This window comes from Oncorhynchus keta, chromosome 20, assembly GCF_023373465.1.
Source record: "Oncorhynchus keta strain PuntledgeMale-10-30-2019 chromosome 20, Oket_V2, whole genome shotgun sequence".
NCBI lineage: Eukaryota > Metazoa > Chordata > Actinopteri > Salmoniformes > Salmonidae > Oncorhynchus > Oncorhynchus keta.
Window position 1 is genome coordinate 29,310,854 of NC_068440.1, and position 12,493 is coordinate 29,323,346.

Consider the following 12,493-nt stretch of genomic DNA (forward strand, 5'->3'; position numbering starts at 1 on the left):
ACACAGCCACCATGGGGCACTCTATTCACAACGTTGACATCAGCAAACCGATTGCCCACACAACGCCATCTGTCTGGTTTGCTGATGTCAACGTTGTGAATAGAGTGTCTGTCTGCCATGAAACCGGTATTAGTCTGTAAAGAGCACACTTCTCCAGTGTGCCAGTGGCCATCGAAGGTGAGCATTTGACGATGATCATGGTTACATCACCAAACTGCAGTCACGTCAAAACCCTTGTGAGGACGACAAACACACAGATGAGCTTCCCTAAGACAGTTTGAGCAGAAATTATTCGCTTGTGCAATCCCAGTTTCATCAGCTGTCCAGGTGGCTGACCTCAGACAATCCCGCAGTTGAAGAAGCCGGATGTGGAGGTCCTGGGCTGCCGTGGTTACACGTGGTCTGTGGTTGTAGGGACGGTTGGATGTTCTGACAAATTCTCTAAAACGATGTTGGAGGCAGTGTATGGTAGAGAAATTAACATTAAATTCTCCAGCAACAGCTCTGGTGGACATTCCTGCAATCAGCATGCCAATTGCATGCTCCCTCAAAACTTGAGATATCTGTGGCATTGTGTTGTGTGACAAAACTGTACATTTTAGTGACCTGTTGACACCAGCACAAGGTGCACCTGTGTAATGATCATGTTTATGGATTATCTTGGAAAAGGAGAAATGATCACGAACAGGGATGTAAAATAATTTGTGCACAAAATGAGAACCTTTTGGTGTGTATGGAACATTGAGGATATTTTATTTCAGCTCATGAAACAAGGGACGAACACTTTACATGTTGCGCTTATATTTTTGTTCAGTGTAATATTTCTTTAACCATCTTGTTTGGATCAGTACTGATTTGTGGTCACAAATGTTTTATTGTCAGTTACAATGCAGTGTTAAGTGAATAGAAGTTATTCAAAAGAAATAATTTTGTTTTCAACAATATGTCTACACCTTTCAAAGCATATTTTTGGATTACTAATGTCAAATAATTGCTACAAAACCTTTAACCCTTAAAACTAGCCATCAAGATGATCAATTAAAGCAAATAAAAGTGTAGAAACATTTCAAAAGCAAAATTCCAACAGAAATACAGTTGAGCTCAGATCAATACAAATATTTTTTACACATGGTGGTTCTACTGTAAAATCACTTTTTCCTTGCCACAAGCTCCAGGAGAGTGGAGGTGATTTTGTCTAGGCTGGTGGATTGAGGGCCACCCGTCCTGTACCCCCGCTCCCAGTGTATTGGGGGTGTAGGCTTGAATGGATTGTGAAGATCCCCTGCAGGTGGGTAATCACGAGGGTACATCGGCCCCTGACAACTCTCGTGGGGGTATGCCATTGGCTCCTCTGGACGAGCATGAGATTGTGGGTACATCTCAACATGCCCAAAGACCTCTGAAAGAAGAATGATGTAGTGGAATTATTATTATTTTAAAGTCCCACAAAAAGATATACAAAATGACTGTAATGAACTTCTGCAATTTTGTTGTGAGAAACATGCATACATAGTTTACCTTCATATTGAGCTCTCCTCTCCATTCTCATGTCTGTGTCTCTGTAAGGATCCTGTGGGGTCTCTGGAGTGTAGCGCTCCTGTGAGTGTTCCTTTGAGTGTCTGGGAGGATGGCCTTCGTAATGTCTCTCCTCTTGCACTTCTCTGTAGTTTCTTTCATAGTCATCTCTGGGATTTTCCAGGTGATCCTTGCTCATGTGATTATATTCTTTGGAAATGACTGTTGGATGTAGGCTTTTGTACTACAGTTGAAATGAGGAAAGGACCATCTTACTTACATAAACCAACTTTTTTGGGAAATGTTCGCTTTCTCAAGTCAGCCTATGATCCATTCATCATCAACTGACATCCGTAAAGAAACTGCGCAACATGCTGTGCAACACAACGAATACCTACCGCAGACATTACTGCTGTCTTCTCATATTTTTTGTCTTGGAACTCTTTCAGAAGGTTACACAGCTTGTCCTTCAGGAAGTTGGCCTCTTCCACATTCTCAACCTGTATGTTATTCTAGAGGGAAAGCAAGTACATTAAAGAACATGGTCAGTTAAATAATACAGTTTCTCTTCCCGAAAGTCGTCAACTAAAGGCTACGACAGTTGTCTTTATGCAAAAGGTATGGCATTTTGATTGGTGTTACTCTTTTATTAGGATCTTACCAGTACATCCAAAACATTCCCAGTGTCTGGAGTTGCCTCTGCCATTGGTCTGGAGCCTGCTACTCCTTGATAAGCACCCTAAACAATTAGAATAAGGTACTCAATAAGACATTACATAGACAATTAACAAACTTTAACAATTGTCAGTTGCAGCAGGTAGCCTAGTGGTTAAGAGCATTGGGCCAGTAACAGAAAGGTTGCTGGTTCAAATCCTGAGCCGACTAAACAAAATCTGTCAACTTGCCCTTGAGCAAGGCACTTAACCCCATTGCTCCTGTAGGTCACTCTGGATAAGAATGCCTGCTGAATTACAAAAAATTTAAAACATTTAAAAATGTCAGTTACTCTTAGCAGAGGGCTCCCGAGTGGCGCAGCTGTCTAACGCACTGAATCGGTGTTTGAAGTTACTACCAACACCTTGGTTCGATTCCAGGCTGTATCACAACTGGCCGTGATTGGGAGTCCCATAGGGCGGCGCACAATTGTCTCAGCGTCGTCCTGGTTTGGCCGGTGTAGGCCGTCCTTGTAAAGAAGAATTTGTTCTGACTTGACTAATTAAATAAAGGTTTAATTAAAAACATTATCTATATACCTGTGGCTTGGCAAAAGGTTCTGACCTTCTTCTATTGTCACCAGCTTGCCTGGAGGGAAGAAGATTTTGTAAGAATCATTATAGAACACCCTTAGCGTAATAGTTATCAAAACACCTTTCACCTCAGGATGTAATGATGGAGAAGTTTAACATGTGGTGATGTGTACTTATTCACACTTACATTAACTTCAACACGTCCTCCTCCTGTTCTGTGGCATCAGAGAACCTGCTCTTTCTCTTCCGTTTCCCGGGGCTCTTGTGGTCATCTGTGGCTCCTTCCAGGAAGCGCCGGAAAGGTTCGGGGATCTCTGTTCTCATTCTGCCACCCTCTGCTGGCTTCTGAGTCCCCCTCATTCCTGGTGGTCCCATCCCTCGCTCCATCTCTGGATGCTGCGGACCTCTCCCCTCCTGACGAATGGCCTTGACAAGGTCAAATAAATGCTCCCTGCTGCCTTGACCCCCTGTCTCCATTGGTCCCTCCATTTGATTTGGGAACCTCAAGTCTTCGTCAGCAGCTCCTTGCCCATCTGGCCCCTTGGGGTAGCCACGGCCGTTTGGATCCCTGTCGTGAGATCGCCTATGAGGGTTGCCTTCTGGATAGGCTGGCCCATGTTGTTCCTCATTGTACACCCTGCGTTGTGCCTCCTCAAGGTATCCACTTCTACGGGTATCCTCGGAGTAAGGGTCTTCATGAACAGGTGGTCCATGGGCTGCCCTTCCATGGGCGTGTTCAAAGCAGAGAGGAGCTTTGTCAGGATAGGCACGTTCAGGAGGAAATTCCTGCGGATAGGCCGGAACATGAGGATAGCTCCTCCCATGTGGTGATTCATCTTCTCGAAAGGCCCGCTCCTTAGAAGCTTCAGCAGCATGAAATGTTCTACGGAGAACCTCATCAGAATAGAACTGTTTGAGAGGATCATTCTCCGGGTAGACACTCCTGCGTGGATGTTCTTCAGGGTATGCTTGGCGATGAGGGATTTCCTCTTGGTGGATTGGCCTGGCCTCCAAAAACTCTCGTCTACGCATGTCCTCCAAATAATCCTGACCATGGATTTGTCCTTCAAGGTAGTGATCCCTTCTACGAAGGTCATCTTCATGATAGCCTGCTCTACGAAGCTTGTCTTCCTCAAAACCACGCATGCTGGGGTCTCCTCCTCTCAGGTAAACCTCTCGCACTGCCCCAGACAATAAGTAAGGATCGTCTTCATGGAAGGGAGGTCTATATAGATCATCTTCAGGACGGCCTCCTCTGTGGTGGTACTCCCCGTCCGGGAAATCCATCCTCCCTGGATGCAGGTGTCCTTCCCGCCTCATGTCTGATGGATGAGAAAGTGTTGGTTTTGGCTGATTCTTGGCCCCTCTTTCTTTCGGGGGAACTGAAAAAGAGAAAATAACATTGTCAATGTTTTCTGTTTGATATTGGACAAGTTGAGAATAAACACTACTAGTTCAATGACTCATGGTCGGAAAATGTTTAGTTTAGATTTTTTTTTCTTCCTGATTTTACTAATAGACGTGTCGAAAGAATTCTGAAAAGATCTTACCTCTAGAAATGTTCAATTTGCCCACATTTCGTTTTTTCCTCAAAGGCTAAAATAAAAACCAAAGATTAGGATCAGAAGATTTCAAATAGAACACAAATAACACTTGCAAATAAATGAAACAATTACTTTACGAGAGGCACATAGACTGGTATGTAGACGTACAGTGGCAGGTAGCCTAGTCGTTAAGATTGTTGGTCAGTAACCTAAAGAATGCTGGTTCAAATCCCTGAGTTGACTAAGTAAAAACAATCTGTTGATGTTCACTTAACCCTAATTGCTCCTGTAAGTCGTTCTGGATAAGAGCGTCTGCAAAATGACTAAAATATAAATGATTTACCTTTGGACTTCCTTTCCCATTCTGTCTTTCCACAATCTCCGCCAAGGCTCGTAAAGCCTTCCCTGATTGAGCCAGGGCATTGGTACTGTCCCATGTCACCAAGTCTTTCCTTTTCATATCCTAGAAAAAGGAAAGTACATCAATCATCACTATATTTAAGATCCTGACCACCATGATCCTTGCTTAGCTTTAATAAAACGTCCAGCAAGAGGATCATGCATGAGACGCATATCCAGGTTATGCCAGTAAATCCCCTCCTTACCAGGTAATTCTGTCGATGTCTGCGACCAATTAAATGATTGACCATGTTGGGTAAGGATGCCTCCAGATCGCATAATCTGCAGATGTATCTGGGGCCAGGCTGACGGTCATGGGAGACTGGCTCCACCTCCGCCAGAAGACTCAAACCTGACATGAAGAAATGAGACGTACAGGTCAGAAAGGGACACTTTAAACCGACAACTCTCTCTTAACTAATTGTGTGTTGAATTAGACATGGTTTTAAAATACAGTAGTTACCGATGATTGGCTCATCAAGTTTCAGGTATTGGAGGTAGTGTTTGATATCCTTGAAATCTGGTAACTCATGATCCCTGGTAGCCCGCCCTGTGAGATCCACAACATCAGAAGTTAGAGATCAATGCCACAATCAATGACATGGTCTTTAGATGACAAATAGTGCTTGAACAGACTACAGCGGTAAAAACTTAACAAATCGTAGCACTGGAAAAGTCAATAATTCACATACATACAGTGGGGTCCGGAATTATTGGCACCCTTGATAAACCCTAGCAAAAATGACTCATAAATATACTGATCTATATTGCATGCAACAAAGAGGGAAATTATATTATGCTAATACAATTGCTCAGATAAAGATTACTTGTTATTAAACAATCATTTTCTTTCAAAAGTATGGGTCAAAATTGACATCCCTGTTTTCAAAACTTTTTCTAAAATGTTTAATGAGTTGTAGAACACATTGGGAGGGTTCTTCGACCATTCCTCTATACAGAATCCTTCCAGGTCCTTCATCTGCGGATATGAACTGCTCTCTCTCCAGTTCAACCAACTGCATTCAAGTGTTTGTTTTTCACGAATGGTTAAAATTCATGGATAACCTGGCCATCATCCATGCGTGATATACGTTACGGATACATATTGAAATGATGGATTGGTCTGCTGAAGGAAATGGTTTGAGTCCTTCAGACATTCCACACAGACTGCGAGTCACTACCAAGAGACTGGTGTTTTCAAGTGTTTCTTGGAGAGTTCCTTCAACCAAATCAGCCATAGAGCATACAGCGCAGAAATCCCATTTCTGACAACTGCAGGAAAACCAGAAGTAGCTGTGGGTCCAAGGGGAGTGAACTGCAATCCTAATAGAATGGAGTCTCTTCAAAGAGATTGAAGCATGCTTACCAGGGACAGGATTGCGCAATTTTTGTCTAATATCTCAGCCGATTTTATTTTTTGCACACTGACCTGTGAGAATAGCAGGCACAGCTCAACACATCCACTGTTAAGTCTTACGATCTGTGCAATGTAGAACTCTTGAAGTGTCGATTAGGACATTCGATTGCAGAAAAATAGAAGGCAATAGTGACGCAAATCAACATCGAGGTGACCATTCATGTGTACGGCCCTCTTGCTGTTAATTGTAGTTCATACGATATATAAAGATTAAGCTTTTTAACATTGTTCAAAAATAAAAGGAAAATACTTCTACGCCAAAGGCCAGCCGAAAGAGTTTTGTAAAGTAACATTCAAGTGTGCATACCGATAGCTACAAGAGTGAGCACAATGCAAAGAGTCCCGGATTTTTTAGCAAGTGTGTGAAGGCTGTGGGACCACATGACGGCAGACTCAGAAAAGGTGCTTTTCACTCAGAAACACATCACCCAAAGTGTGGATTTTTTCAGTCCTCAGGGTGGGAGAATGGGACAACGCATAGCCACTTGCACTAAGCAAGGGACTTTGCTAAATCACATGTCTGGTTAAGGGCTGTGTGATTGCTGGCAGGTCAGTTGTGGGCCAAAGCCTTCACTGCATTCGTACTTAGGAGTTCCCTATATAGAGAGTCCTTTAAAGAAAGTGATTGAGGGGCTTTCCAATTCCATTGCCATGTCCTCCTCTTAAAAGCATAGACAACAATGGCCTTTGGATGTTTATTTTCCTCTGTCCAGCTAGCATCTTCCAGTACATGGAGAACAGGAGAACCACATACTTACTTAGACTCAAATCCCAGTTCACAGATTTGGATCCAATTGATTGGTGTGAAATTTCATTCCACATACAGACACATTTACTTTAGTCTTAATGGTTTCAGGTGGTAGACTGCAGACATACTATGGTTTAATGACCTGTTGAAATCCACCGGGGAGCATGGACTTTAATCCATTCTTATTTCAGCAAGAGCCAGCTAGATTGGTTTGACAAAACAGCTATTTTTTGCAGTAACCAACAATAAAGTTCTGTTTCTCTCATACCAATGAGTGGACTCACAGGAAATGGGAAGAGTATTTTTTTTTACATAATCAGGTGGAGTACCAGTCAAAAGTTGACACCTACTCATTCAAGGGTTTTTCCCACTATTTTCTACATGGTAAAAAATAGTGAAGACATCAAAACTATGAAATAACACATATGGAATCATGTAGTAACCAAAAAATGTAAACAAATCAAAATAAATGTTATTTGAGATTCTTTGAGGTAGCCATCCTTTGATGACAGCTTTGCACACTCTTGGAATTCTCTCAACCAGCTTCACCTGGAATGCTTTTCAAACAATCTTGAAGGAGTTCCCACATATGCTGAGCACTTGTTGGCTGCTTTTCCTTCACTCTGCGGTCCAACTCATCCCAAACCATCTCAATTGGGTTGAGGTCGAGTGATTGTGGAGGCCAAGTCATCTGATGCAGCACTCCATCACTCTCCTTCTTGGTAAAATAGCCCTTACACAACCTGGAGGTGTGTTGGGTCATTGTCCTGTTGAAAACCAAATGATAGTCCCACTAAGCGCAAACCACATGGGATGGCGTATCACTTCAGAATGCTGTGGTCGCCATGCTGGTTGTGTGCCTTGAATTTGAAATAAATCACAGACAGTGTCACCAGCAAAGCACCCCCACACCATCTCCATGCTTCACAGTGGGAACTACACACGCAGAGATCATCCGTTCACCTACTCTGCGTCTCACAAAGACACAGAGGTTGGAACCAAAAAAACAGATTTCCACCGGTCGAATGTCCATTGCATGTGTTTCTTGGCCCAAGCAAGTCTCTTCTTCTTATTGCTGTCCTATAGCAGTGTTTTCTTAGCAGCAATCGACCATCAAGGCCTGATTCACGCAGTCTCCTCTGAACAGTTGATGTTGAGATGTGTCTTACTTACCAACCCTACCTTGTCACAACGCAACTGATTGGCTCAAACGCATTGAAGGAGGAAAGAAATTCCACAAATTACCAAGGCCCACCTGTTCATTTTTGGGGCGGCAGCATAGCCTAGTGGTTAGAGCGTTGGACTAGTAACCGAAAGGTTGGATCGAATCCCCGAACTGACAAGGTACAAAATCTGTCGTTCTGCCCCTGAACAAGGCAGTTAACTCAATGTTCCTAGGCCGTCATTGAAATTAAGAATTTGTTCTCAACTGACTTGCCTAGTAAAATAAAGGTAAAATAAAAAATTGCACACCAGTTGACTACCTCATGAAGCTGGTTGAGTGTGTGCAAAGCTATCATCAAGGCAAAGGATGGCTATTTGAAGAATCACAAAAATAAAATATATTTTGATTTGGTTAACACTTTTTGGTTGCTACACGATTTCATTGTTGATGTCGTCGCTATTATTTGATCATATAAAAATAAAATCTGCAAAGAGTAGGTGTGTCCAAACGTTTCACTGGTACTGTATGTTCACAGAAACTGCTACCATGATGTGAAGCTATGGTAAAGCGCTCTCTCTCTGAAGGTAGAGTCAGTAATGCAAAGCAAACAGCCATATAGGACTGATTTCCCCAACAACTGAAAGCATGGTTAGTGCTATCCGGGATCCTTGGAACATCCATACCCTAGAGCTGGGACAATAAACCCGAGAATGATCGACACCGATCACTTATCGCAAGCATTTTGCTGACATTGTTCATTACGATAAGTAGCTTATACAAGAGAAATGTGAAGTTTGAAAATAAAGTTTGCTAATATGTATGATTGTTAATGGGACAATTGATGGCTCCAGCCATCAAACTAGTAGTAGTTCATAGGATAATAAATAAACGGGTGCACATTAATGTTAAATGTATTGCTCCATTTATATGAGCAGATACTCTGAGCACATGGTCTTGCATCACACATCTGATCTGAGGTGCTGCATAGTGCTCATCGTGGCAGGTTCATATCGCAGTCTCAGTTTAATTGAATTTTACTCAACAAAAATGACAATGTACCAACCCTTCCATACAACGTGCACTAACACTATTGGCACAGAGGGTAGTGAGCCTGTTTGAACTTCCTTTACCCCTGCCAGAAGGAAGGGGTAGCAACAAGACACTTACAGAGGTCCCAAGCTCATCGTCGACAATCAGTGAGTGAAGGGAAGATGAAATTACTTACCAGTTGAAACCAGGTGGTCCTCTTTCTGTCAGGAATGAAGGGAGACGCAACCGAGAAAAACAGGTTCAGTTAAGTCAATCAGCAATGGATCAGCGGGTAACTGGTTGGTGTAACCAGCAACCTTGCTATCAGAACTACAGATAAAGATGGGGTTAGGACCCGGGACGGAATCACATGCACACCATACACATATAATAGGAAGCCACACCTAAAGCTCGAGGTGCACTGATGGGCCATTTGGGAGTAATACTATACATCCCAATCTGGACTCTGACCTGGATCTTACCTGCCCCTCTTAATTTAGTACCTATACTTCTGTTGTTTGGGTTTGACACAAACTTAGCAACTGGGTGTCTTCATTTGATTTGAAAGCTTTTAAAAAATATTGGAGTACATTGGAATTTGTGTTTTGTTCGTTTGCTCTGTCCATCCTCTTATGATCACAAGCTCATTGTAATGCAAAATTGTGGTTTGAAAACTATGAAATATCTCCAAGAGGCATACAACGACTGAAAGCGGAATGTGGTTGCTTCAAACTATAATTTCTAGCATCAGAAATATTCCAGTGGAAGACACTCCGCATGCTTCAGAGGTGAATAAGAACCATGATACTATGGTGACAAAGTCCTGTAGGTAAGTTAAGGGCGAATCATTGCCCTAATAAATTGTCAAGATATTTCTCTATTATAATACCTCGCTCGAAGACGGTTCAATCCAAAGGACTCCGGATAGGGCTTCGGACTGAATTTGTACACTAAACCAGAGCATGCAGATCTGGTGTATAAAAATGTAAAAAATTATGAACAATATTCCATTTGAGACTAGTGAACAGCTTTGTACGGAGTTCACTTGTCTCACTTAACAGGAGCCAACAGTACTTCTTCGAAAAAATATTCAAATACTCAGTTATAAAGGACATTTTTGATTTTGATATAAATCACGAAGAGACCCAAGCAGGAAGACAAGACATAGGTGTCCCTTCTCGAGATGATCTGCTTTTGATGGCAAAAAGATCCGTCTTTGGAGCAGCAGTGAAGTTGAAGCGGAAAGTCAAGTTGTTCCATTAGAATGAAACATGGGGATTGAAGAACCAAACCTAACGGCAAAAGTAGACTCAACTTTGCATGGGAAAAGTAAAGGGATTAATTTGATCCTTTAAAGACAAGCATAGACATAGTCCTCTGTTGCTCAATTGGTAGAGCCTGGCGCTTGCAATGCCAGGATAGATGGTTCGGTTCCTGGGACGACCCATACGTAAGAAATGTATGCAAGCATGACGAAGTTGCATTTTTCCTTCTTCCAAATGACATAATATTAGACCATTTTCCCTTCTACCAACTCTCTCTACATTCCAATATTCCCACAAGTTGTCATGACGACTCAAACCCAGCAATATCCATCAGTATTTTACAGCACCTAAACAGGGGACATCTCCAAGCGTCATGAATACGGCACAGGGTAAAAATGAAGGGATTCGGTAAGTTCCAAAGTCAACACCTTTCCAAGAAGAATATAACCACAATTTTGCCTCTCGTGGCTTCTGTTCAACCATGACGCAACATGAAAAAGTATATTGTTGGCACACTCCCATCTTAAAGATGTTACTGGGAGCAAGAGGAATCAAGAGATAGCAGAAATAAACTAAAACAGTTCCAGTGTGCACATATTTGTTACACATCAAGAGGTTTTAGATACTTCATGGTGATTTGTTCGTTCATTCTTGTTGGCGTGGTGCCATGTTCATCAACTATATTCACTAAAACAAGAGTTTTATGGAACATACTGTATCATAAATCAGGTGCACCAGAAGGTGGTGGTACACCAAAGGTGAAAGCAAAGATGAACTTTATTTAAGTCCATACCTTGTTGGTTATTTGTACAAGCAGAATGAAGCCATCTGGAAAGAGGAGAAATATCATACGAGACCACGAGTGAACAATAGCTGCTTTCTGGAAGCTCTTGAACACAAAACACAGTACCTTGGTTCTGGAAAGAAGAGGTTAATAACAGAGGACGTCTATGTGCAATTTCATGGTAAAGGAATCATGCTGAGACGTATTTTTCAATTGTATACCAAACAAATACCATTGATTTCTATGGTTTGTTAAACTTTGAACTCTATGGATGATGCACAAGGACTACTTAACAATTTCCACAGAAAATTTTACAACACATTTGCAGGAAGAACTGTGCAGATAACAGAATATAACTGAGGGAGATTTTACCTTAACTCTGCAAAAATAATTATCCAGTCATTTGTTTTACTGTGTAAATTGTTCAAGTAATCAGTATGCATAGAGTTGTATGGTTTGTTAAACTTTGAAATCAATGGTTGTGTTGGCATACATTTTTAAAGTGAAAAAATAAATAATCACAAGTCTGTAAATCCATCACCATGGAATTGCCCCATTCAGCACATCCTCCTGCTTGAAATTGATAACTATTTTTAAACTTACCGTTGTGATTGATTTTGTGAACAGGAATTTTACTCATGATTTGTCTTGACCTTATTACTCTATTAGCTATAAGATGGTAACAGATCGTTGTGACTTGAGTAGTTAAAATATGACTGCAACTTTGCTTCTTACCCTCACGTGTAGTACTGTCGTCCGGTGGATCTTATACAGGGTTTCACCCCTAATGGATCTGGTACAGATCTGAAAAACAGAAGATTCTTCATGATGTGCTGGTGGAAAAAAACGGCTAGCCTAGCCTAGTAACGTCGTGAGCTTGTTACAAACATATTTTTGTTTAGCTTATTGTGCCTAGGCTACACTCAACCTTACTTACAGCACAATCAATGTAGTCCTCGGCATTAGAATCCTCGTATGTCGTTTCTAAACCTTCCATTGTTGCCCCGGAAATTTGAAATGTAGCCACTTACCTAGCTAGCTGAACCGACCTAAAGATACCCTGTTGTCAGTAAACGAACGTTAGCTGATGGGTGAATAACCAGCTAATGCTAATTTAGCGGGAACAAGGTTAAAAGACAACCGTATTTCACACAGTATAAATATAAGACAGTTTTTGCAAACTATGCTAGTTATTTTTCGATCAAATAAAAGAGAAAAATGGCTTGCTGGCTTTTAGAAACCCACTTCCTGTTTAATCTGGTTGACCAACATAATTCCCCATGTTGCTGGTCTAAATGCTATACCGCCACCTGCTGGACTGGTGCAAACATCGCTTTACAATGTGACATTGAAAGTACTGTATTTTTAGAGGTCATGTGT

At 41.7% G+C, this 12,493-nt stretch overlaps 1 protein-coding gene across 3 annotated transcripts; it reads right to left on the reverse strand.

Annotated features, from left to right (window-relative positions):
* Nucleotides 1-722: 722 nt before the first annotated feature.
* Nucleotides 723-12,369, reverse strand: LOC118399608 (uncharacterized). Of its 3 annotated transcripts, XM_035795831.1 has the most exons (13): nucleotides 12,051-12,369; nucleotides 11,849-11,917; nucleotides 9,261-9,285; nucleotides 5,169-5,255; nucleotides 4,912-5,057; nucleotides 4,650-4,769; nucleotides 4,313-4,358; nucleotides 2,950-4,144; nucleotides 2,769-2,817; nucleotides 2,177-2,254; nucleotides 1,914-2,027; nucleotides 1,519-1,759; nucleotides 723-1,399 (listed from the first exon to the last, which is right to left on the reverse strand). In XM_035795831.1, the coding sequence occupies exons 1-13, from the start codon at nucleotides 12,108-12,110 to the stop codon at nucleotides 1,149-1,151; spliced, it is 2,481 nt and encodes an 826-aa protein (XP_035651724.1). In that variant the 5' UTR covers nucleotides 12,111-12,369; the 3' UTR covers nucleotides 723-1,148. The 3 variants fall into 3 exon arrangements, with proteins under 3 accessions (XP_035651724.1, XP_035651727.1, XP_035651726.1); XM_035795834.1 differs by lacking the exon at nucleotides 9,261-9,285 and having other exon boundaries at nucleotides 12,145-12,369; XM_035795833.2 differs by lacking the exon at nucleotides 9,261-9,285.
* Between the last annotated feature and the right edge of the window lie 124 nt (nucleotides 12,370-12,493).

Bases quoted from the DNA above. Each gene is read 5' to 3' on its own strand.
- LOC118399608 (XM_035795831.1), bottom strand. From the start codon at position 12,110: ATGGAAGGTTTAGAAACGACATACGAGGATTCTAATGCCGAGGACTAC. The intron at 5,058-5,168 runs GTAACTACTGTA...TCTTCATGTCAG, and splicing joins ACTTGATGAGCCAATCATCG to GTTTGAGTCTTCTGGCGGAG. The intron at 4,145-4,312 runs GTAAGATCTTTT...TCTCTTTTTCAG, and splicing joins CAAATTGAACATTTCTAGAG to TTCCCCCGAAAGAAAGAGGG.